The sequence below is a fragment of the Vespula pensylvanica genome, chromosome 23 (assembly GCF_014466175.1).
Source record: "Vespula pensylvanica isolate Volc-1 chromosome 23, ASM1446617v1, whole genome shotgun sequence".
NCBI lineage: Eukaryota > Metazoa > Arthropoda > Insecta > Hymenoptera > Vespidae > Vespula > Vespula pensylvanica.
In genome coordinates, this window is record NC_057707.1 from 603,284 (window position 1) to 628,942 (window position 25,659).

General features: G+C 30.6%; 5 protein-coding genes across 12 annotated transcripts in view; all 5 read right to left on the reverse strand.

Moving 5' to 3' along the window:
• LOC122636638 (C-Maf-inducing protein-like) overlaps nucleotides 1-2,989 on the reverse strand; it is an 11,874-nt gene extending 8,885 nt beyond the window's left edge. For both annotated transcript variants that reach the window (XR_006329002.1, XM_043828092.1), the window contains exon 1: nucleotides 1,641-2,989. Coding sequence is in view for 1 of the 2 variants with exons in the window: in XM_043828092.1 (XP_043684027.1) it covers nucleotides 1,641-2,936 (1,296 nt within the window). In the remaining variant the exon portion in view is untranslated. The remainder of the gene's footprint in view (nucleotides 1-1,640) is intronic.
• A 1,784-nt stretch (nucleotides 2,990-4,773) lies between these two features.
• On the reverse strand, nucleotides 4,774-13,089 carry LOC122636639 (xaa-Pro dipeptidase). Of its 6 annotated transcripts, none has more exons than XM_043828099.1 (9): nucleotides 12,777-13,089; nucleotides 11,574-11,772; nucleotides 10,412-10,651; nucleotides 9,968-10,029; nucleotides 9,806-9,850; nucleotides 6,718-6,987; nucleotides 6,186-6,630; nucleotides 5,957-6,108; nucleotides 4,774-5,863 (listed from the first exon to the last, which is right to left on the reverse strand). In XM_043828099.1, the coding sequence occupies exons 2-9, from the start codon at nucleotides 11,763-11,765 to the stop codon at nucleotides 5,797-5,799; spliced, it is 1,473 nt and encodes a 490-aa protein (XP_043684034.1). In that variant the 5' UTR covers nucleotides 11,766-11,772; nucleotides 12,777-13,089; the 3' UTR covers nucleotides 4,774-5,796. The 6 variants fall into 6 exon arrangements, with proteins under 6 accessions (XP_043684034.1, XP_043684033.1, XP_043684032.1 ...); XM_043828098.1 differs by lacking the exon at nucleotides 12,777-13,089 and adding an exon at nucleotides 12,590-12,764; XM_043828097.1 differs by lacking the exon at nucleotides 12,777-13,089 and adding an exon at nucleotides 12,584-12,764.
• A 1,926-nt stretch (nucleotides 13,090-15,015) lies between these two features.
• On the reverse strand, nucleotides 15,016-17,271 carry LOC122636646 (putative uncharacterized protein DDB_G0287113). Its single transcript, XM_043828112.1, has one exon. It carries the CDS (start codon nucleotides 17,141-17,143, stop codon nucleotides 16,388-16,390), a length of 756 nt encoding a protein of 251 aa, XP_043684047.1. The 5' UTR covers nucleotides 17,144-17,271; the 3' UTR covers nucleotides 15,016-16,387.
• A 1,930-nt stretch (nucleotides 17,272-19,201) lies between these two features.
• LOC122636640 (HAUS augmin-like complex subunit 3) lies at nucleotides 19,202-21,835 on the reverse strand. The gene is made up of 9 exons (XM_043828100.1): nucleotides 21,514-21,835; nucleotides 21,215-21,433; nucleotides 20,948-21,134; nucleotides 20,662-20,882; nucleotides 20,455-20,583; nucleotides 20,055-20,394; nucleotides 19,741-19,970; nucleotides 19,495-19,663; nucleotides 19,202-19,417 (listed from the first exon to the last, which is right to left on the reverse strand). The coding sequence occupies exons 1-9, from the start codon at nucleotides 21,693-21,695 to the stop codon at nucleotides 19,283-19,285; spliced, it is 1,812 nt and encodes a 603-aa protein (XP_043684035.1). The 5' UTR covers nucleotides 21,696-21,835; the 3' UTR covers nucleotides 19,202-19,282.
• A 13-nt stretch (nucleotides 21,836-21,848) lies between these two features.
• LOC122636649 (bolA-like protein 3) lies at nucleotides 21,849-22,957 on the reverse strand. 2 transcript variants are annotated; one of them, XM_043828117.1, is made up of 4 exons: nucleotides 22,731-22,957; nucleotides 22,396-22,573; nucleotides 22,221-22,309; nucleotides 21,849-22,148 (listed from the first exon to the last, which is right to left on the reverse strand). In XM_043828117.1, exons 2-4 carry the CDS (start codon nucleotides 22,553-22,555, stop codon nucleotides 22,083-22,085), a joined length of 315 nt encoding a protein of 104 aa, XP_043684052.1. In that variant the 5' UTR covers nucleotides 22,556-22,573; nucleotides 22,731-22,957; the 3' UTR covers nucleotides 21,849-22,082. The 2 variants fall into 2 exon arrangements, with proteins under 2 accessions (XP_043684052.1, XP_043684051.1); XM_043828116.1 differs by having other exon boundaries at nucleotides 22,396-22,522; nucleotides 22,731-22,950.
• Between the last annotated feature and the right edge of the window lie 2,702 nt (nucleotides 22,958-25,659).

The window sequence follows — 25,659 nt, forward strand, 5'->3', positions numbered from 1 at the left end:
GACAGACAGACAGACAGACAGACAGACAGACAGACAGACAGACAGAGAGAAAGACAGAGAGAAAGACAGAGAGAAAGACAGAGAGAGAAAAATAAAAAAGAGAGAGAGAGAAAGAGAGAGAAGTATAGACAGAAGGAATGGTTAGAACCCACGGTCAGTTTTGACGTCATAGTACACGCATTTGTCGCGCGAAAATTACACGCGACAATACACGCGCATCGACACAATACTTACAATTAGATAGAGAAAGAGAAAGAGAAAGAGAGAGAGAGAGAGAGAGAGAGAGAGAGAAAGAGAGAGAAGAAAAGAGTTTGTTACGTGCGTGTAAGAACAGCTGCGTGTGCGCAAACGTGTTCATACGATGCGATAAAATAGTTCGTTTTTCTTTATCTTTCTTAATATTTCTTATCCTTTAAAAACCACATTCTTCCGCTACGGAAACGCATCCCTTTCTTTGTTTCTTTCTCTCTCTCTCTCTCTCTATCTATCTATTCATCTATCTGTGTATCTCTATTTCTATCTCTATGTCTATCTCTCTCTTTCTCTTTCGTACATTTTCATATTTATGTAATATATATTTAAATTATTTTCCATTTCTAGTAAGTTATTAAATATTGTAAATATACGGTGCAAATGAAATTGTTTGATTAAGTAATATAGTAAGAATTCATATTTATAATTCAATATTTAATTGTATTAGTCATTGATTTATTTGTTATCTCATGTAATCAGTGAAAGTTGAAATTTACAATTTTGTTTTTTCACTTTTATTTAATTTAATTTAATTTTCATATGTTATAATATTATATTATATTAATATATATATATATATATATATATATATGTATATATAATACAACTATAGACCTATTTGTATAAATACATATTACAATTATTATAAAAATTATAGAAATATATCAGATCAGCAAACATTGATTATATGAACTATAATGGTCAATTATTAATAATAATTATTTTATTAATTTTTATATATATATATAAATTTAAATGAGAGAAATCTTTTAAATATCAAAATTTTAATGAATTACTTCAGATAGTACTTCCACGACGACTTACGTCGACAAAGCGGTAAAAGATAGACATTTTCCATGAGCGAGTCAAAAAAAAATCTATTTCTGATAAGGAAAAAAGTATTAGCCAGAAAATAAAGAGAGGGAGAGAGAGAGAGAGAGAGAGAGAGAGAGAGAGAGAGAGAGAGAGAGAGAGAGAAGAAGCAATCGTACATACGTAAATCGAGAATTAATATGAAAAAAAAAAAAGAAACTTATCCTTCGATTCTTTGTTTTGTAAGCACTCTCGAAGAAATAATGAATTCTTTAAGGAAATCTATCGACGAACGTGTTTAAGACAAATAATAATATACCATTTATTCGTAATATTATTTTATTAATAATAAGATTATCAAAAAAATAAAAATATAAATGTAAAATATAAGATATAAAAATATGAAATAAATGAAATTGATCATTAAATTGAATCAATAGAAGAAAAGATTCTGAATTAACAATAATTTTTATTTTATAATTTTATTTTATTTTCTAAATCTTATTATTTATAATAGATAACAGAATAGTAATAATAACATTGTAAGAAAGAAATATAAAATAATAAAAACTCACCGTTTTCGAGGATAAGCAATCATCGTTCAAATAGATATGATGAGTTTCCCAACGTCGTAAAAATTTAATAAACATGATCTTCCTGACCAGAGTACGATCGTCATGATCGAAATAATAAACTTGAACGTCTCCTTCTTCCAAAAGTTTAAATCTAGGACCGTATCCAGCTAGAGGTTCAGGAGTACCGATGGTATAAATATCTTCTAAAAGTCTTTCTAAAATATTACAAGAACGAGCAGCAGGTACTTTGGGTGGAGTTAAACTGAGAGTAACTGGACATGAATTGATTATAGAATCAACCTCCATAGAATTATCGTCGAGCATAGAATAACAGGCGCTTAAAGAATTATCGTCGAAGGGATCTCTGGTATTATCACTGCTAGCTGATTCGCAACTGGACGATCTCGTTGTGGGAACACCAATTCCGGTTGAAAGTTGCGGCGAACTGGTACTACTTGTTTCTTGCCTGATCGTACAACCATTAACAGAAAGAAATTCGTAATAAGGAACGGTACTCGACGATGTTAAAACAACTTTCGAAGCAGCAGCGGGACTGGAAGGTAACGAGGAAGCTTCTTCGGTTTCAGCGTTATCTTCTTCCTCGTACTCGTCATCTTCTTCTTCTTCCTCCTCCTCTTCCTCCTCTTCGCTAGCGTCGAATTCATTTTCAATAGAAAGTAAATCATCGCTCGTAGAACGATTAGTCACGTTTATCGGAGATAGAAGGGATACTCTGGAAGAAGCACCTTCGGCAGCACCTTCTTCTTCGGTTTCGGTCTTTCCATCGTCGGTAGAAGAAAATCTAGTTGTTACAAGATCATTTCTCGTTTCGACACCACCCGGTGATAAGGATGACGACGAGGACGTTGACCTTGATGTCGACGATGACAATTCAGTGTTATTCGTATTATTACTAATATTATTGGCAGTCAAATTGCCATTCCCGGATGACGGTGAAGAACAACTAGCTGAAGAGGAATCTTTCAGAACGTCGATACCATTTAAATGTACGGTTACATCACTAGGTGAAGTCAATGAATCTCTTGGTCCAGGTGACAAAGGATCAACGTCCAAATAATCGACCCTAATCCCTGGTAACGTATCGGTACTACTACCTTCCGATACCGAAGGCTCTTGATCGATATATCTGATCGACGATGATCCAGATCCTTCACTGGTTGCTTCCGAAGCTCTTCTCTTCGGAGATTCTTTATTTTTCTTCGTTTTTGAATTTAAAGACGACGTGGAATTTATCCCGCGAGATGCTCTCGTAAACGGACTCTGAAAGCCAAACATTTCTTCTTCCTTTTTCTTCTTCTTCTTCTTCTTCTTCTTCGATTCTCTCTATTCCTTCACTTTTTTTTTTTTTCTTTTAGCGTCCCTCCAAATTCTTAAGACTTTTTTCAGAAGAATGTATATATATATATATATTTCTAGAATATTCCAAAATAACGTGGAACTATCATTTTTCAAACATACCGGAAGTAGAATTTTTGTCGAACGCGTTGAAACCAATCTCGACACATTTCGCTTCTTGATAACTGATAACCCCTTCTCTCTTTTTTATTACATTAGATATATATCAAAAAGAGATAGGAAAGTAGTCGAAAATAAAAGAGACTAATGGGCTAAGCAAGACGATAAGATAGAAAAGGGACCAACTCAAATGTCTTCAATATCTTGCAAATGTTCAGAATCAAACTCACTACTTCTTCTTCATTTTCTTCTTTTTTTCTTCTTCTTCTTCTTCTTCTTCTTCTTCTTAAAAAGAGTAAGAAAAATTCTGAAAAGAAAAGAGAAATAAGAATATTATTAGGAAGAAATTAGCGCACAAACAAATTCGACTTAGGAATATATATGAAAAAGTGTATGTATGTATGTTTCGCTTAGAGAAGGCGTCGCGGCGCTCGACAACAAATATCGATTATATCGCAAGAGTCGCTCCCTCTTGTCGACTTATTTGTTTTTAATTGCTCGTTTGCTTCTTTTCGTTTTTTCTTTCCGTTTTTCTTTTTGTTCTTTTTTTAATTTTATTTCTCTCTTTAAAATCATCAATCAATCAGTCAGTCAATAAAAAGATGCAAATAAAATGGAAGAAGAGTTGACGTAGACGATGACAAAAAATTATTTCCTTCTCTCTCTCTCTCTCTCTCTCTCTTTCTTCTCTTTTCTTCTAGTAATAAATCTTCTTCGAGTTGGACCTTCTTCGAAAGGACGACGAACTCGACGACGTTGAACTCGACAATGGCGAACTCGACGAGAATGTGACGAGCAAGCGCTCTCCTTTCTTACCCCTCCCCTTTCTTTTAACATTAATATATATACCTTGATATACTATATGATATATACATGTATGTGTGTGTGTGTGTGTGTGTGTGTGTGTGTGTGTGTGTGTGTGTGTGTGTGTGTGTGTGTGTGTGTGTGTGTACGTATGTATATTATTACTGCCATCACAAACACACAACACATACAAGAAACGACCTTTCTTCTTCTCTAGAAAATGATCTTTGCTTCCGGTGTAGTATCCATCCATTAATCCTTTTATTTTTTTTGTTTTGTTTTTTTTATACAACAGAATTATCTGAAATCGTTTAACAATTATCTCTTCTTTTTGCTTTATTCTTACTCTTCTTCTTATATTTTTTTTATGATTTTATTAAACAAAGCAAACGAATATAGTAGTTACTACGTTTTTCTCAGCTCATTTTTCTTATTCCACGCGCTCTCCTCGATCGATCGCTGCTGCGAACTCTCTCGTGTTGTTACGTCAAACGTGGCCGTCGCAAGCGGCTATTGAAACGAATGAGTGTATGTATTTATAAGTAAGAGTCTAAAGGCACGTTCCGGAACGTTTTCTTTGACGTCTAGAAGACGACTAAAGTAAGAATAAGAAAGCGAGAGAAAGATAGTAATAAGAAAATATAAGATGTGTATCTATCTGTCTTTCTCTCTCTGTCTCTTTCTCTCTCTTTCTCAATAAGTATAATTTAACAAAAGGCTTTTTCACATACACTGTGTTGTTTACCGGTTACTAATCAAGTAACTCGCGATACACATATCTTTTTCATTATTATCAACCGATTTACACTGCCCACCTCTTTTCCAAAGTATAAATGAAGAGACACGTTTTACATTAACGAATAAATCAAAACAAATTTTTTAACGAATACATGAATAAAATAGGAACTAAATCATTCTCTAGAAATGTTCTGAATATTATCGATTTAACAAATATAATAATAATAATAATAATAATAATAATAATAATAATAATACACGTTTGATTTTTAATATTTAACAAGCTTGCTTTTTTAACTCTACGCGATTTTTTCTTATTTATTTATATCTAATGATAGTAAAAAGGTATATATAATTAAAAAGAGAAAAATAAAAAATATATAGAATTATGTTGAATTTAATGAAATCACACACTTTCGTTGACGTCTCTCTCTCTCTCTCTCTCTCTCTCTCTTCGTTGGAATAATCTATCCACGAACGACGCGTCTACACCGGCGCTGTGACGCGACTGCGAACTGCTAACCTCGCACGCGCGATAATAACTGCGCCTGCTCAAGTGTCTAGCTTAGACAGAGACAGAGAGAGGGAGGGAGAGAGAGAGAGAGAGAGAGAGAGAGAGAGACTACGAACCACAAATATACTACATATACTCTGCTCGATATAACTTTCAAACATTATTCTCAAACTATCCGTCATCTCTATTTTTTTTTTTCGTATTCTTAATTGTATCATAGCACAAAAACATTCAAAAAAGAATGTTGTAAAATTTCATTAATGATAACGTTCTGATTTATTTTTAGATAACGTAGAAATTAACAATATGTGTATATATATATATATGTGTGTGTGTATATATGTATGCGTGTGTGAATATATCATACATATATACGTATATAACATCGATGGTATAAAACAGTAGTTTTTTATCGATTTCATGACGCAATAAAAATTATTAGATACAAATACACATTCTGCATTTTTCACGACATGAAGATGTGTCGTAATCCGGATAGATTACATTTTTTTCAAAATATGCCTTTCTCTTCTTTTATATGTATATATTAAAAACATATATATTTATATATGTAAATAGTATTTTTTATGAAATATATCAAAGTTTTGTAAAGGAATATCTCAGTTATTTATCTTGCGGTAATTTTAAATCACTTCGTCCAACAGCCATCCAATTTTCTACTTCCTCAATCCTATAATTAAATGAAATACAATAATTATTATTTTTCTCGTGCTTAGAAATTAAAATCATGATTTTATTTTTTTATATGCACTATTATACTCACGTTCTAGGAACTTGTGTTAAATTTTCAACTCCTGTCTCAGTAATTAAAACGTCATCCTCAATTCTAATACCTCCCCAACCACGAAATCTTTCCAATTGTTCTCTTACGATAAATTTTGATTGTTTTGGATCAGTTAACGCAGCATCGAGTAACTAGCATTGAATGATCATTGGAATGGTAAGTGATCACCGTAGGAAACTTCAATAAAAGTGATCAGCCTCTAACTTACACAATCGATGAAATAACATCCTGGTTCTATCGTTAATACCATGCCAGTATGTAAAGTACGAGCTGTTCTTAACTTTCTTATGCCTGCTGATGTTGAACGTTCTGGATGTCCTGGAAGATAACCACCGACATCGTGAACATCCAAACCCATAAGATGTCCAAGACCATGAGGTTGAAAGACTTCGTTCAAGCCAGATTCAATCATCTCCTTTACATCTCCGATCAACAGTCCACCTTCTTTTAGCGAAGATAACATTGTCTCGTTAGCTAAAACATGCATATCTGTCCATGATACACCAGGCTTTACTGCTTTCATAACTGCATCTCTTGCGCTCAGCACAGCATTATAAATGAACTTTTGATCGTTTGTGAATTTTCCATTTGCTGGAAAACTACATGTTATGTCTGCTGCATATCCGCAATAATTTCCACCCATATCGAATAAACTGTGTAAAATATACATTTATATTATATTCCATATGTAAAAAATATTATATATATAAAAAAGATAATTTTCTTTGAAATTTTCGTACCACATATCGCCATCTTGTATGATTTTACTATTAGGTGCTCCTGCGTGTCCATAGTGCAGAATAGACGCATTATGTCCCGAGCCACAAATGCAAGTATAAGAAACGTGTCTACAGCCTCCAATCGAATATACGTAATTCAAGAAAGCTGCTTCTGCTTGAAACTCTGCGAGACCTGGCCTCACCATACGCATTACAGCTTTATGGGCTTCTGAGCTTATCTTCACCACATATCTCAAAACGTCAATTTCCTTGGCAGATTTTATTACTCGACTATACATAAAAAATAAAAAAACAAAATAGAGATAAACTTAAATTTAATTTTATCATTAATACGTAATCCATGCAATCTTTTTCTCATAACTTTTATTCCCCGTACAAAATACTGAGAGATCTACATTTTTATAAAACATTATATATGATACAAGCCGCCGTTATCAAAATCTGTAAAGTCCATTTGTGTTTTATAATGCGTCCTCGGCTGCTTCAAAATTTTGTATTAAATAATTGGATAATTCCTCCGGTTGATCAAGTAATTTTTCTAATGTCGTGTAATTTAAACTTACTACGCGAAAACCCAATTTTCTGATCTGTCTTTTTCTCGTTATTTGTGGTCCTATCAAGTGCTTTGTATTCCGACAATAATGTTCTGGTAAATGGATTAAAACGACAGTGTTCAAATTTCTATTACTTTGTAAGTACAAGTTGAAAATTTCTGTTGACACAGACAATGAATGTATCAAAATATCGAGTACGTAAAAATTGATAAATGGTAATTTGCTTAAAAGCACATTTTTACTTAATTTCTTTTCTTTACCTACTACACATTCCAATGGTTTATATATTTGATTAATTATTCTTCTTAAACGTACGTCCACGAACAATGATTTTGCTATACTATTCGAATTGACACGAAAATTACGATATTGTTCGCATTCTATATACATTGAAGCATCGAATAATATTAATTTGTATAACAGATCCTTGTTAAAGATGGTATGTTTCTTTTTGTAAATCATATCTAGAGAATGCGATTTAACTACTATTTCCCAGAAACTTAAAGGATATTTTTCTAAATAAATACAAGAAAGTAAAATATCTAAAATCTCGTTTGGTTTCAAATCTAAAAATTTTTCAAATAATACTTCTTCGAATACTTCCCAAAACAATTTACTATGCGGTGGTTGTATGTCTAATAAACCAAATGGCATAATAATTGACGCCAGTAAGGATGCGGGCAACTTCTTTCCATATTTTATAAAATATTCTCCGCAAATAGAAATAATATGCACGTTTCTAACTCTCATAGTTCCGCAATAATTCATAATAGCAGCTATTAATCGAGGATCTTTAATATGAATACCTTTAGCTTTCATATATTCCTCCAATGTTAGTTCTATTCTATCATCGATATATTTCTTTGCATACAAGCTTTGAATAAAATCAATAAGGTCTTTTTCTTTAGAGGTATTCATACTCACAGAAGCCCACTTACTGGCACTTATTAAACATCCTAATGATAATACATCACGGTGATAACAATTTAATATTTCTCCTATTTGAGAACCTGTTAATCTCAACCAATGTTCAGAAAGCTTTTTCTCTAGAATAATTCTTACCATGTTCTTACTTTGATTAAATAAATACATAAGTTTAAATAATGGTACTAGTAAATCCGCATTAATTTCTTCTTCTCTATTCGCTATGCCCACCCACAATATGTCGATAAATTCTTGGTATCTAGAATCTTTATAAGAAGACAAAACTTTTACAACATCCATTAATTGCGATAAAGTAAAGTCGCCATCCGATGCTCTAATTAATGCTTCGTCAGATAAACAATCACGATAGATATTTCTAGGCGGACTAAACTTGTCTTTCTTCAATGCACAAAGGCCTTCTACTATCATTTGACTATCTTGACTTCTGACAATCATCTTTACGAGTTGCTTCAAAACAGCATCTCTGTTGATAGTATTTACAATCAATTGCTCTTGTCTTAATAACTTTGCATTTTTATATCTTCGTTGAACATTCTCCATTTCGATGATCTTTCTTAAACCTTGAAGAGCGATTCTACAATTAATTTCATCCGCGATTTTGTTTTCTAGTAAAGAGTATATTCCTTTAGTGGAATGAGAAGAATTCAATCCCTCTAAAATTTCCTCGATATTTGTATGTTTAAGACATTCTAAATCGGAAGAAAAAAGTATAGCAGTTCCTTCTTCGGTTTCTATATCTATCCTTTGTTTTGCAATTTTAGTTTCAATATCTATCTTCTCCACCCCTTGTTTACGGTTCCCTTTGGATATAACTCCAAGTTGTTCCTTTTTCTTAAATGCGTCCAAGTACCGAGAATCGAAAGGAGTCGCATCGTCCTTACCTTTGACATTACATACAAGTCCAATATCGTTGATCTTTTTTACGATCAAGGGTAGTTCTTGTATGTTCACTCCTTCTTCCAAAAAAATAGTAGTCCGAGCAAGAGCTTTCGAGCTCTTATAATCTCCTCTATTGGATTCTAACCTTAATTTTGAAGCGAATTCTTTTGAATGTAAAAATGAGCGGAAGAGAAACTTTCCAGATGCCTGACCCGATATTATCATCTAAACGAAGCAAATACAAATTCAATCTTATAATAAATTTCAATTAGAATATCTAATTTCTCTCTAGTTTTTTGAATACTTACAGTGATGTTTACGAACCATAATACGTAAAATATTTTCTATTGACCAAAACATACAAATGTTTTCCCATGCATTATAAAATGTGTTATATTAAAGACAACAATTCGTTTGTCTTGAAATATACTCTTAATTCTTAATAAAATTAAATTTGATTTATATTTCAAATTGTAAGAAAAACGTATCGAAAATTAATGACATATATTAAATATTAAAACTCAAATATACGTCCGAGTACATTGACGCCATATTGACTTTCGATTTTCTCAATAGATGGAAGCACCAATAGGAAACTTCTCCGAAGGGAGAACGTTTATGATTGGACGATCGAAATAAAGATTACTAGATGCTATACAAATTCCGATAAAATAATAATTATACAATAAAAATATATTAATTTAACTTACCACTCGCATATTTCCGGATACAAAGTATTATTATCAATTGGAAACCTAGCAAATGAAGAAAAAAAAAAACGATTAATGGAAACTTCTTTAAAGGCTTTCGATTATTTAATAAATAAATAAATAAATAAATAAATAAATAAAAATTAAATTAAATCAGCTCACTGTCCTATTCCGTCGAAGACAGCTTCTTGAGCATGCAATCCACTGTCGCTATTTTTACCACTCTGAAATGAAAAAGAAAAAGATCATATAACATTTCCAAAAATAAAAATTCTCTTACATAATTCAATAAACAAATAAACAAGAGAAATTTTTAGATCCTTCCTGATTCATTTACTGTTTTAGGTATACTATTTTATATTGAATTTTCAGTATTTTTTACATTAGAAGTTATGTATATTAATATGTAATAAATAAATAAATAAATATACTTATATAAATTTTCTACTATATTTTCAATAAAAAATGCTACAAACTTCAACATTACGCAACTCAAACAATGATGAATAAATGACAGGAAATTTAAATTTTTTCTTAACCGATTAGAAAGAAATTATATCAAAAAGATTTCATAAATTCTTTTATTATATGTCAAATAATCCTTACCAAAGTTAACAAAAGAGAGGCATTTTTGCCTTTCAAAATCCTTCCTATTTCATCGGTATAATAAGTTTCATCAACGCCATAACGTTTTTTAAAATCCTCCAGTGTATGTAATTTTCCCTCCCAAATAGCATATTCTGCGGGTAATCTTGGTACAAATAAAATCGATTTTTCTAAAGATAAATCAAGAGCTCCATAACATCCAGGTTCCTCAACGCCAAAACACCATTGAAAAAAAGATTCCTATAAAAAAAGAAAACGAAGAAAAATTAATTAGAACGATATAATAACACTTTTCTAAAAAAGAAGTTTAATTTTATAAATAATAATAACAATTATATTTTAATTGCTTAATTATTTCTGAAAATAACCTTTATCTCTAGGTTATTTCTCAAAAAAGTATGTACTTTTTAAATTCATTATATATACATGAATTTATAAATATAATATATTAAATAGCTGAATTAAATTCAATTCTAAAAAAAACTAGATATATTTAAATTCTATATATATATATGTATATATATGTGTGTGTGTGTGTGTATATATATATATATATTCAGCAAGAATAAGAGAATACAGGTACGTATATATCTTCCTTTGTTTTGAAAGACTGTTCAACGGAAATAGCAGACATACGCAAGCAAGCCAAACAGGTTCCCCTACCATGTTCAAGAGTTTTATGAAACTAAATTTGAAGGTTTGGAATATATTAAGGGTTAAACATAAAAAATAAAAAAAACAAATCTCATTGAATATTTCATCTTGCTCAACGTTTTGAATTGATAAAGAATAAAATTGGTAAAATTCGAAATAAGAGATAAAGATACTGATTGACTATAAAAAGGTCAATGTACTTTTAATATATATACTATAGATAAATAACACGCATGTATACATAGTTATACATATCAAGAAACCTGTATTTATATAGATGGTGGGCCAAAAAATTCTCAGTCGAATTTAAACATCAATTACTATTTTTCGTATCTTTTTAGGTTAATCTTCTTTCTATGCATAAAACCTAAAATGTTATTACATAATACTAACGATAAGTATTAGAATATAGAATAAAATTTTATAATATAAATAGAAAAATCATTTCTAAAAATAGATTTCATCATATTGTCCGTTTAATTCGGATTATATAAATAGGGAGACCTACCTGCCTAAAGGGCCAGTTGATATCCGTATCATTGAAAGGAATTTCGATCCCTCCTTGAAGAATAACAAAAGTATTAGCAGCTGGAAGATCGGTATTTCTTTTTAAACGAGCTAGAAGTCTTTCACGATTTTCTCGAAAAAGAGACATGGGAACTTTAAGGGTATGATTGCCACGAGTGTAATAAGATTCCATGTTGGATCTGAAAAATAAAAATATTTTTTGGAATTAGAAGGGAAACATTTTTAATATTAATTATTTCATTAAAAAAAAAAAAAAAAAAATACATTAATCAAACTTTAATATAAAAATATTCGAACGGAACAAATTGACGATGAATATGTTCCGAATAATTTCAAACCGTGAGAATGAGATACCGTATATTATTTGCTTACGATGATACTTTCTAAAAAGAAAGTAGATCCGCAACATCACGTTTACAATGCTGTTACGTTCGTTCGTTACTTCACGTAACTATACTTTGATATTTATGTTTACGGAAGTCGATAATAGATTAAGATTGTTTGTCAACAAATTTGTTATGAATATTTTACATTAATAAAAGATCCAAACCTAATGCTAATGTAATTCTTCTCCCGCCAATGAAATAAATTAATATAAAATAAATTAATTTAAAGATATTAATTTATATATATAATAATTTATACACAAGCATTTCTGTATTATTCATATTTATTACAATATTCATATTATTATATTTTAATAATTATTCATATATTATTACAGAAAGGATATAATCATGGAAACAGGAACAAAAAATAATCAAACATTTAAAAATATATATACATATCCACACACATACATATATATGCTTTTTAATGTGATATATTCGATTATCCGATTGTATCGTTTCAATTATAATTGAATATTATGATTTCGATGATAACTTCGCAAAGAAAAATGAAATATTAATTTCAATAGAAATTTATTTTCTTCATAAATTAAATTAAACGATATTGAAAAATATGAAGAAACGTAACAATAATACATACACATACGTGCCCGTGGAATTAGATTCGGCCATCTTGCTTTCTGCGCAGTTATACACAACGTATAACCTGTCATGTTGTATTTATTTCTTACTTGATCTCATTTACCAAGGTTTTACGATAATTTTTTGATAAGAATTATTAGAGAACAATGAGAATAAGTCGTATATTCGTCAAACACGGTATAATTACTTACCTTACGTCAGATCGACACTTATTGGTTGAAACGATTAAATATATTTTCAACGACCAATAAGAATGCAGCTATGAATGATCAACGTCACCTATTGGTTGTTTAGCTCTCTCTTACCTCAGAAATAAAATAATACGATAATAATAATTTATTAATTTTTCATGTAAATTTTTCAACTCACAGAAACAATTAAATAATGAAATCATGTAAAAAATATTGTTGACAATGCCTTTGAAATTCCAAATGCTTAAAAGTATCTTACAATATTATAAATTACGTTGCATCAGACATTTGAAATCACTTGAAATTATTTTTTTTTTTTTTTATATATCAAAGTTCAATGATTTCATCGACTTAAATTTCGCAATAATTATTTCTTATTGTTTACAATGTTATCGATCACAATATTTATACCAACGTACATACGTATAGAGTTGAGATCGTATATATATATGCAACTAGGTCACACATCTATGTTCGTTATCTCACGTTGAAATCTGTGTCAATAAGCAGCCAAGGTCAAAAGTTGTCATTAAAATTCCTCTTGTTTACTTCGTGAATGTATAGTAGGCGAGACATTTTAATCAATTAATGATATTTATTAAAAATGAATACTTCAAAAAGAAAAAGAAAAAAATAGCTGATATATAAAATCTATCACGATAAACTTTGTTCGAAAAGAAGTCACGATGAAAAAAGGAAAAAAGAAAAAAAAAAAAGAAACTTCCGATAATAAATTAGCTGAGCGAGCAGAATGACAAATACAGTAGTCATATGATATTTATACCGTGCCATGCAATCAAAATTAACACTGCTTTCGAAAGTTTTCACAGTTGACGTCGTGCAACAATATAGAGGTTAATTAGATATCACACACATTTCAACGAGAGTTCTATACTACCTATTACTACTACTACTATTACTGTTACTAAAATACTACTAATCGATCGATAATTCAAATTTGTATTATATTCCGAACGCGAAATGAAAAGAATATAACAACACAAATAATAAATATTTCGTTTTTTCGTCTTACTCTCTTTTTATTTATCGTTTTGAATCGGAGACAAAAAAAAACCGATGATCGCACAACATGACTTATAATTTTATTCGTTTATTCATTCGTTTAACGACGAACTTGAACAAAAAAAAAAAAAAATAGGAGCATAAATACCATCATTTAGAAAAAGAAGAAAAAAAAATAAGACAAAACAAAAATAAATTTATAAGCCTAATTAACATACACGCACTCACGCACACTCTTGTTTCTCACCAACACAACTACGTAAAAGTATTTAGCATATTAATTTCTTTTAATAACCTAACTAAGACGATTTCATCAAATAAAACTCGTATATTCTTCCATTAGTGCCTCGCAAGCACCTTATATGCACAACCACACATTTCTACATTCACATTGAAGAGAGATACAGCTATAAATATCGATTATATCGTATCGGTTTTCATATAGAGCTGTTTCCTGTTCAACAATTTCCTTCAACGTCAGATATGAATCATCCCGCTATGGGACTTGCCCTATTACGAATTGATTGCGTCGTATTCTAACCTATAAAAAAAAAATTCATAGCAGAGAAGTAAATAACTATGCACTAAAACATGCATAGCAAAATATAATTGTATTTTCTTGATTTTCACTCTTTTTCTTCTTTTTCTTGATTGATTTATTAATTAATTTAATTATATCTTTCCAAATAATCCTTCACACAATCGAATTGAATCACACATAATACTCTAGAAGAAATGCAACGGCTTCGGTGATTGAAGCTATACGATCGCTTCCTCCTTTAAAAAAAAAAAAAAAAAAAAAAAATCTACATAAAATAAAAATCAACTTAAAGATCTTATAATCGATTTAAAAGAATAATTGATAATAATATGATCGTATCCACTTCTTTTGTTCGTACGAGTATGCATTTCTTATATTTTGAAAAAAGAAAAAATAAAATAAAAAAAAGAAGGCTCAAAGATTCGTAGCGGTCTTTTACCGAAGTTCGTGCTTTTCAACATTTTTTTTTTTTATTTCTTTTTTCTGGGAGTGTTTTTGTAATCATAATTGTAATTTCAATTTCAATTTTAATTTTCTTTTTTCCCTATAACATATTCTATTTATTTCTACTAGGAAGGATGCAATTAATTATTTTAGTGTATTGAAATGCGCTGGAGGTAGCCGATGAGAATATTATATATATATACGTATGTATATATATATATATATATCTCATTTGTCGATGCACTTCATTACTTAAATTATATTCATTTGATACACACTTTTATAACGTTACACATTCCCACAATATGATACTCGTTTCTTGTTCCTATATGTATGCATATACGTGTCAGGTGCACTTACATATGTGTGTGTTGTCTGTGGTACACGAATATACGACGTATCAGAAGAGATACACTCAACTTCATATTAATTTAACGATATCTCAAGTATCATTCAAATTCCTTTCGAAAAACAAAATATTCTCTTTCAGTACTCTCTCAACAGACTGCGATAAATAAAAAACATACATTTTCTTCTTCGTCGATAAATCGATCAATTGAATTTACGTATATGTATGTCGAGTCTATTAATGTAACGTTCAAAGAAGAAGTTATAACAGAGAGGAGACATGTTCATCGTTTCATAATTGTTTTAAATGACGCATTATGATTTTAATGATTTTTACTTTAATTCGAGTTTCATCAATGAAATACGAATTAAAAAAGGAAGAGAAAAAAAAAGATCGAACGATTGCATAAACAAAAAGGTTTGAACTTACGATCGTTGGATTATTTTTATTTCGTTGGATTATGTATGACGAAAAAGAAACTATTAAAGCATTATGAATGTTGTATGCTAAAATGACAAAGAAAAAAGGACCATGAAGAGAAGAATAATTCTTCCTTTTTTATCTTCGTTTGTCCTTATGTCCCTTTTTTTCTCTCTCTCTCTCTCTTTCTTAGTCGAAATACAACGGTTTTCCAAGAATCTTCCCCCACTCCAAGAAAATATCGTCATTAACGTTTGTGTCGCACGTAAGAGACCTCGTGACTCGTCGATACGCCCCTGTGCGTCCTTAGCCGATCTTAGCCGAACATTGCCGAAGACGTTTTCGTTTTTCGATGCCGTCATTGTGTGTACGCAATAATGGCGGCAATGTATTTACAAACACGGCCATTTGTGGTGGGGAATATGTCTGTTAAACGTGTTTACATACATCCACACACACACACACGCACACACACGTACGTATACACATATTTGGAGAGCGCCAAAAAACCGTTACTCATTTTATTTTCAATTTTTCGATACGATTCCTTCAATCATCCGTAAAAACATTATTTGAACGAATAAATCAAAAAGGAAAAGAAAACAAATTCAATTTCTTGGCGTCTTCTTTTTCTATGTTGAATTAGAATGATTTAGATTGAAACAGTCGAACCTTTTCTCTAACCTTAATTCTTTATTATTATTATTATTATTATTATTATTATTATTATTATTATTATTATTATTGTTGTTGTTGTTGTTGTTGTTGTTGTTGTTATTTTCTCTTTTATTCGATCGTTCTTCTTCTACACTTTCGATCGTCTCTTTCTCTCTTTCATAATTCCACAGACTCGTAAACCGATGGTTCATCTTCGGAATCATAGAAATAAGGTTTCCTCCGATATACCCTTGATCGTTCCTTCGCATCGTTCACTACCATCCCATCTTCTAAGACGTCTTCTTCCTCTTCATCATCATCTTCTTCCTCATCTTCATCCTCTTCGAGTTGGTCGTTTTCCAAACGTTCCAATTCATCGATATTCGCTTGTAATCTTTTAACTGCTTCTTTAATCAAGCCACCTTCTCGTAAAAGTTCTTGCAAAAATTCGTAGGGATCATCTTCTCTGTCGTTATTCGAACAATTATGATGATGATGATGATGACGACGATGACGATGACGATAACGATGTCGATGATGATGATGATTATACCGATGGCAACATTGTTGCTGTTGTTGTTGTTGTTGTTGTTGTTGTTGTTGACGATAATGAGCCTGTTGTCTAAGTTCAGGCTGACGATGAAGTTGTTGATCGTGTTCCTGTTGAAGTTGAACACCGTTCAACTTTTCACTTCGATTTTGTGCAGCACAAATATCGCAACCGTTAGAATCGGCCCAAGAAGAACGGGATGGTATCCGATAAGGAGTAGCTCGATTTCTATGAACTACGTTCGATTTAGCTTTCAATCCGCTTAATCGCAAGTTCTCTTTGATTTGCGATACGAGAAGATCAACGTCGTGAGAAAGAAAATCTTGAGTTGTTTCTGCTGGCATCACTTCGATCAGGTACGTCGTATCTTGAGCAGTTGGCATCCTGGGAGATGGTTCCGAGGTCTTCTTTGTAATTAATTCTTTTTTAATGTTATTTCTAATCCCTTCCAATTCTTTAGAGAGATTGACTGATAGAAACTAGTCGACACTGATATATGTATATATATATATATATACACATATATATATATATATGCCTTCTCACGATCGGATCGATTCTTTGTTTACAACAGAGACCGGCCGCCTCCTTGACTATTTGCACACATAAAGATACACACACATATACACACACAACGTTCCTCTTGTTGCGTGGCTTGGATCGATCAATGTACTCTTTACTTTTTAGCCCATGTACCGTAAAAGACAAGGCCTCTATCGCTCTTCACGTACGTACGTATCTACGCGTATTATTATACGTATTTTATATATACATACATCAACATACACACACATATATATATATAAAACGTAAAAGAAATACAAGTAGGAGTTCACGCGACAGAGAGATCACGTTGCTCTGTTATGCCGGAGCTTAGAGTACACGTCAATGATTCGATTGCCATGCGCTCGAACGCTCGCGCGCAATTACCATCACCACCAGAAGAGCACCAGCAGAGAGGAACCAGCAGTAGCACCACCACTACCACTCTATCACTAATCACGACGTGAACTATCCTTCTTCGAGCACGTTTGGACACCGCAAAGTATGATTCATCCGATAAATACGCTTGATATTTATTCTATCCTCTTTTCCCTTTTTTTTTTCCTTTTTTTTCTCTCTTTTTTTTTTTACTTCTTTTCTATCTTTCCTTGTTTTCAATTAATAAGTTTCTTTCCTTCGTACATTCACCATAGAAACGTTGTTATTATCAATGAAATCCAAAACTTGATACGAAAGGAGAAACGCTGTTTCATGTATATATTGTCCTTATGTATATGTCGTATATATCAGTTAACTTTTATATAATATTTCATTTTCTCTCAACAAATTCAAACAGTTTGTTTTGAAAAAGTAGCAGAGTTGGATCCTGGCTTGTCCTTTATTTCTAACATTGTTGCTTCATCATCTCCACCATCATCGTCATTATCATCATCGTCATCATCACCATCATCATTATCATTATCGTCATCACTATCATCATCACTATTACTCTCTTTAATACTATTATTACCGTCACGTTTATTATATTATTTAGATCGATTCAACGCTAACAATTCTCTTATCGATATATACTTTTTTTATATGTTAAACAAGTTTTGGAGTATATTCACACAGTAATGAAATGATAACACAAAGCTTCTCTTTTCTATCTTAATAACACACGATGTTAATGTAATATACTGAAGGAGGGAAAGAGAGAGGTAGAGAAAGAAAGACGGAGAGACACAGAGCAAGATAGAGAATGAGAAAGAAACACAGGAGAATACACAAAGAAGAAGCCAAACTTTGTCGTTTGTTGTACACTTGTAGGATGATGATCACACGTTCGTCCATCAGCCATGAACCTTTCTGTACTACTATGTTATTATTGTTTTGGCCACGTAGCGCATGCGCGCATATATTCCCCTCCACAGTCTTGTAAACAAACCGTTAACTCGCGAGCCCCGGCGAATCGATAATACCCTCTTCTCTCGCCACGTCCCAGTTCCACGTAACTTTGCTCTCTCTTTCTCTCTCTCTCTCTCATCATTCTATTTACATCCCCACCAGTTTGTCTCAATAACCCCCACCACGCTTTCTCAAATCCCCCACTCATTCTGAAAAAACGTTGAGCCTTCGGGCATCATGGTTAACTGATCTCGCAATATGAAAGATGATTTCATCCAGCTATGGATGATGTGCTTCCATCTGTATATCTATATGTTTGTATGTAGTAAGAGAGATAAAGTAGAAGGGATACATTTTAGATCCTTCGATATCTTCTGCTGGTTTTATTCTTTTTTTTTTTTTATTTCTTTTTCTTTGAAGAAAAGAAGGAAGTAAATGACAAAAATATGAATCAATTTTAATATCCATTATATATTTTCTATCTTTATTGTGTTGCTTTTCTTTATGTTTGATCTTTCACTTATTTATTAATCAAATGTGTACGTGTGTATACATATATATATATATTTTGTTTTGTAATAAAAATTATAACGTTAAGACAATTTTTTCAACTTATGCCTATTATTTTTTATTCAGCTGTCCCTTCCAAAATGTGATCGATCTGCCATTCGCTTTGTTTCTTCGTAATGCTTCTTTAATGTATCTGGATCAGCCAGAAATCTTTGCCATAAGATTTCTTTTTCTCTTACCAAACCATTATTATTTCTCTGAAAAGTTAATAGAAAATGTGTGATTATATATTATTTATAAAGTCTATATAATCTAACATAATCATAGTAATTACCATTTTTTCTTTCAATATATTTCTTACTGTCGTTAAATTTGTTTTAATGTTTTCTAATTGATCGGATGTATTCTTATATTGCACATTCAAGTTGTACGAAAGTGGTATGAAGCTTTTTGTAATTCCATTATTTATTTCTTTATCATAACTATTCAATACTTCCTTTTCCCTAAACAAAAGGATTTTAAAAACTGTTAATAAATTATTAAAAATGCTTTCAAAAGATGGTTTCATTTCAATACTTACAATAATAATATTTTATTAATTTGGTCATTCATATAAGTATCGAGTATAACCTGCTTCTTCTCTTTATTATTTGCTATTAGTTCATTATATTTGACCAATGCATGATTTAATGCATCTGGAGAAATGTCATTGATCGACATCATTGATATAAATAACTCATTGAAGATATTTTGATTGATAACAGATGTTTGAAGTGCATTATATTCTTCCTGCTGTTGTTGCATAATTTCCTGGATATATTAGAAAAGCATTATATGACAGAATTTTATTTAGTTGTCTTATTGTCGATCTAAATTATAATAAATGATATTTACGCAGCGTGACGAAGAAAGAGAATATTCTGTAGCGAGGTAATGACGAGCATCTCCGATAAACTCAGATATTTCTTTAAGCGAATGAAATTGCATGTCCATTAATATACATAATAAATCTGAATGTGCATGACCATGTTCACGTGTAAATGATAAAACAGATTTTAGTTTTCCAAACCGAATTTTTCTTCGCTTCAATCTTGCACGCGCAGCTTGTTGCAAAATTTGGATTATTGCAGTTTCTACATATTGTTCAATAGCTTCGGTAAGTTGTCGCTCTCTCAAAAGAGTAATGTTCTCTTCCAAGAAATTTCTTCTTCTTGTCAACTCCAAAATCTCGTCTCTAGTAGTGAATAATATTGAATAGAATATACTAGTGATGTAATTTATGTTATTCACTCACAGTAAATGCGTTTGCTCAGGTATTTTTAGATTTCCATCGTTCCATATGAATTGGGCATATTCCATCATCGCTCTGCAAGAGGCTTCGTGCATTTTAGCATAGACTTCTTTTAACGTCGAATTAGTAAGTCTATAACGTGTATATATAGATTATGCTTAAATTAATTTCAATTTTTTTATTGATCATGTATAAGTAAAAAGAAAATACTTTAACTTGCACGTTGCCAATTCCTGTGTCTGCTTATAGATTTGTTTTTCCTTACTATCGTTCATAAGTGTCTCATAATCCGAATCATGTTGCTGTTCAATTTCTTGATTATCCAAACTGAATTGCCGCTTAATGAGAATATCTAAATAATCATTATAAAGCTTGATTTGTTTGATAAATAAATCGATGGACATTTGTATCCATAATATCGGTATTCCTTTCTATGAGAATAAATATATTAGTTTGTTATACGATCTATGGAATAAAATCATATTAAATTACTTACATTTTCAACCGCATCTGTATATACATTAAGAAGCTGTTCCGTTTCTTTGAAGAAGCTACGGTTTTGTTCATCAAACTTTTCCAAAATAACATTGCAATCATTGAATGCTTTAAGCAGTTCAATTTGTTCCTTTTCAAAATGATTCTCTTCTTGTTCTATCTCATCTTCCAATGTAAATTCTAGTTCCCTACAAATAATTTTCAATTATTGGACTAGGTTATATTACGTTTTATAAGTTACAGTTAGAAAATAAGTATAAATACCTACTTTAAATTCAATATATTATTCTTCAATAATTCTACATAGTCTTCGTCCATTTTGTAAAGATCTTTTAACATTTCAAATTCAGAAAACGTTTCATCGATGTCCTCGTCTTCGAAATCGATCAATTTTAACAATTCTGGATTATCGTGAGTAAATTCTTCGAGTGCTCTATCTAATTCTTTTCCACTTAACCATTCTTCTGTATGTTGTAATTTGTTTTTTCTATAAAATAATTATAAAATAATACAAATATAAATCTAACGAAATAATTTATAAACATATAAAAATGAAAAGTATCTTACAGATATAATTCTTCTTTGGACAATACATTTGCACGACTGACATTATCGCAAAACCACTCTAGGAAAGGTTGCGCCGTCGAAATATCGCATATTTTATCAAAAATGTCAGATGTTATGCTAGTAGACAGATCTGGTCTTAAATATTCGATTTTTTTATGAAGAATTTTACCGGACACGCTCATATTGAATGAATTTTGTCTACACAATATGCAGACAAATCATAACGGTTAACTGTTATGGCTAACACTACTATAAAATAAGCGCGCCTAATGTCTATTTGAGTTTGACTGCTCCATCTGGTGGAGGAGGGAAATTTAAAAAAAATTAAGTTTAAATTAATACGAATTCAGATTCTATTTCAAAAGAAAGAAAATAATCCAATTATAATACATCTTAGAAATTATCATATTGCTTTTCTTTTTTTGAAAAAGAAATTATATTAATTTATACTGATTATACATGTTCATGTAAAGTTTAAAAAATATTATATAATTTAGAAGGAGAGAAACTATAAGAGGAATAAATATCTTTCAGTTAAGTTCAATAGAGTCTACTTGAATGAGTTCCGTTTATGTATCTGGTATACTCGTATATATTCGTATACCATGCATATCTTTGATTTCTTCTTTAAGTACCTGCAAGTAAATACGATACGTATACTAAACCGTTATATTTAAATATCTTACTATCGTATTGTCCATTCTTACTTCGTTTATAATTCGATGCTGTTTAACTGTGTTCAAACCTTTGAATTCCGGTGCAATAACATTTATTTCGAACATGGCACCGCAGCCACCTAAAGAAAGAACAAATGTTATTAGTTCAATTTCACTTGTGTCAAACGTTAAATGGATGAGAGAATATGCCTTATATATTAGTTACCAGAAACATCGGTTACTTCTATAAGTTGAGCTTTAGGGAACTTGTTCCTTAACAAAGAAATCATTTTTTGTTCCGCCTGCTTCCCTGCAAGCGCACCATTTGGTCCATTCCATACTCGTGACAGTAACTGAAACACTTTCGTTTTAGTCGTCTTCCTCATTTTCGTTTGAAATGGTTACTATAGGAAAAGTGGTTTGGGTTGTGTAAGTTTAATATACAAGTAACCTAAATCGATATCAATTAAAAATAATTGTATGTAGAAGATATAATGTTTCAAGTCATTATATATACAAATAAAATATGTACCATGTGATTAATTATATTTTATTACCTACCGAAATATTGCGAAAATTTGATGTAAATATACGACCGAACATAGCTGAGATATACTTGCTGTTTCTTTTCTTTTTATCTAAAATACATTTATCTTTTGTTATAATCTTACTTAACTCTTATTTAAAAATAACAACAACAAAAATAACTGAATAAAGATACGCTCTCGTTCGATTATTTCTCCGATATATAGACTATGCATTAAAAATCACATGGAATGGATCAGCTGATATTCAACAGCAAGACAGTAGCGCCGCCACCCGCCAAAATTTGGAAAACTATTAGGAAGAAAGAGACGGAAGAGAATTATTTTTCATTAATAAATTAAAAATATTTTATGTTGGTATGATAAAAAATATATATATCTTTGTTTCACCGAAAAGTGGTATAACCGAAATATTGGAATTTATAAATAATCGAACATCTCTTTCCCATCGACGGGAAAAAAAGCATTTTAAAATTCTCTCTAATCGATTTAAAAAAGTATATAAAAGATTAGTAACGTAAAATTTTTTATGTTATAGTTAGAAATAGAAAGAAAATACTTTGGAAAGGCGTTGAAATATTATCAAAAGAATTAATTATTGAAGTTTCCCTGTACGGAAAGAGTGATTAAGAAATCTACGATCTAACTATAACTCTACTTCTATATCATTAATCTTTCAAAATCACTAACAAGATCAATGGCGTTCACTGTCATCTGGAACAAAGCGAGAAAAATCAATACTATACAGCAAAATCTATTCATCTAATTGAAAAATAGAAAAAAACCATTTTACATTTTATACAATTGAATAGTTTTATACTTTTTTGTATAAAAATTTAAATTACCAAAGGGCGTCCCACTCAAGAGAAACTAGAATAATTAATCCAGAATAACCGTTTAAATTATATTATACAAAAACATTAGCTCGGTAATACTGGAAGCAAATTAGTTTTCGCTATATCACGAGTATTATTGATCCAGGTCTCATTACGTAGGGGTTGCTGCATACGAAGACCCACGAGCTGAGCGAAACTCTACTTTAAAAATTCTACTGTAATTCCTGGGATGACATGAGCTTAATCAAGAATGTAAATTCCAACATTAACTGAAGAAATTGGCTGAAGAGTTAAATATTAGTAAAATAATTTTATTCATTAATTATTCCCTTTCGAATTTGCGATTTATGTTTGTTGAAAGACTAAACTGAATTTATTTTACATTGATCGTATCTTAGGATTTTTTAAATGTTGTTAAGAATGTTTTATTGTTTAAATGTTAATAAAACAATATTATTTATTAATTATTCCCTTTCGAATTTAAACCTGTATCTATTTCGCACGGCCGATTTTATTTCGACAGTATCGCAAGATCTACTTTTTATATCTATAAATTAAGAAATCATCGTTTCCTTAATGTGAGTTTATCATGTATAAATTTATATGACGGTAAGTGTAATTTTGAAATATTTGTAACTTCTAACATATTTCGAAATCTATATCGAATTAATTATATCCAATATGAAAAGTTTAATTGGATTTTATAGAAACGAAAAGAAATAAAGAAAGAAAATATATATATATACACAGATTATTTATGAAAAATAAAATTCTGAATTTAATTTAATTTAAATTTAGAAGAGAAATAGAAAATGAGAAATTCTCGATCTTAATCTAATCAAATATTGTTTTGCCGTAACGCATGGCAAAAGAAGAACCTGGTACACATCTTGGTGTGCTTGTTTCATCTTTATATGCATCTTTATTTATTTAGTGCAGTTTCAGTCGTTTCCACAATTGCCATATCTTATACATTTTGTAGCTATTACTTTAATATAAAATTTGATTTTATAAAAATAAGATTAAGAATTTAATCGAACTTTAAAAAAAAGAAAGTGAAACATTTGTAACTTGATTTTGTGTAAAAATTCACTTTATTGAGATAAAATTATGATTTTAATTGAATTTTGTAATAAAAAGATTTGTTAATCGACTTTAATAATGAAAATGCATAAAATACGTAATATTTCTATTCACGTACGCGTAACAATGTACAAAACCGAAGATGAAATGATACGTCGTTTTAATTTCTTAAGTCTACATCACAAGAAAACTGATAAATCTAACGCAACTGTAACGCAATTCTGAAAAGAAAAATTAAGAAAATATAGGGAGAGAAACGAGCATCATTATATTAATTGTTGAAAATCCTACGTTAAAAATTGATTAACTTCTTCCAGAGCCTACGAATTGTGATTCTACAAGTTTCTTTGTCTTTTATCAGTAACTTTATTCGACTTTTCTCATTCAAAAGCAATGATTCTATCGAGACTTTTCTCTTACCAATAAAATAGATGACATATTTGATGAACTTTTATTTAAAAATGTAATAAAAAATTCTTGGAGCTCTTTCCTACAAGCGATTATTCTAATTATAAGAAAACAAATCGCTTGTAATCCAAAGATTAATCATGCGGATATTTTCTTGCTCATTCTTTATTAGAACTCGTGAATATTTTAGCGAGAGAAAAATATTTACAAAAAAATATTCAAAATTTCAAATAATTATAATTAAATTTGATCAAGAAAGAATAAATCTCCGAAAATATTACTCGTGAAGATTCAACGCTCTTTTATTAACTAATTACAATCAATCACTCGTGGTGATTCGGAGCTTTAATCTTTGACATGATTGAACATCATCATTGACATGATTGAACATCATCATTGACATGAATGATCGGTGGGACTTAAAAATTCACTTATTACTTAAAAAATTCTACGACGATGCCGAAACACTCGTCCATGATTTAGATCGAAATTGAGGACGAATGATCTGTAGTTAATTGAAAATGAGATAGGTCAACATCGACGTTGATTGAAATCCTCTTTAGTGATGCATTGACTTTAATTAATCTATTTATTTATTAACGGATGGTCATTGATTTT

Excerpts from the sequence above, each read along its gene's own strand:
- LOC122636646 (XM_043828112.1), bottom strand. The coding sequence starts at position 17,143 with ATGCCAACTGCTCAAGATACGACGTACCTGATCGAAGTGATGCCAGCA.
- LOC122636640 (XM_043828100.1), bottom strand. The coding sequence starts at position 21,695 with ATGAGCGTGTCCGGTAAAATTCTTCATAAAAAAATCGAATATTTAAGA. Across the intron at positions 21,135-21,214 it reads AATAATATATTGAATTTAAA|GGAACTAGAATTTACATTGG; the intron begins GTAGGTATTTAT and ends AATTATTTGTAG. Across the intron at positions 20,395-20,454 it reads CCTGAGCAAACGCATTTACT|AGACGAGATTTTGGAGTTGA; the intron begins GTGAGTGAATAA and ends ATTCACTACTAG.
- LOC122636649 (XM_043828116.1), bottom strand. The coding sequence starts at position 22,772 with ATGTTCGGTCGTATATTTACATCAAATTTTCGCAATATTTCG. Across the intron at positions 22,523-22,730 it reads CAAATTTTCGCAATATTTCG|TTACTGTCACGAGTATGGAA; the intron begins GTAGGTAATAAA and ends AAAGTGTTTCAG. Across the intron at positions 22,149-22,220 it reads AGCATCGAATTATAAACGAA|GTACTTAAAGAAGAAATCAA; the intron begins GTAAGAATGGAC and ends ATTTACTTGCAG.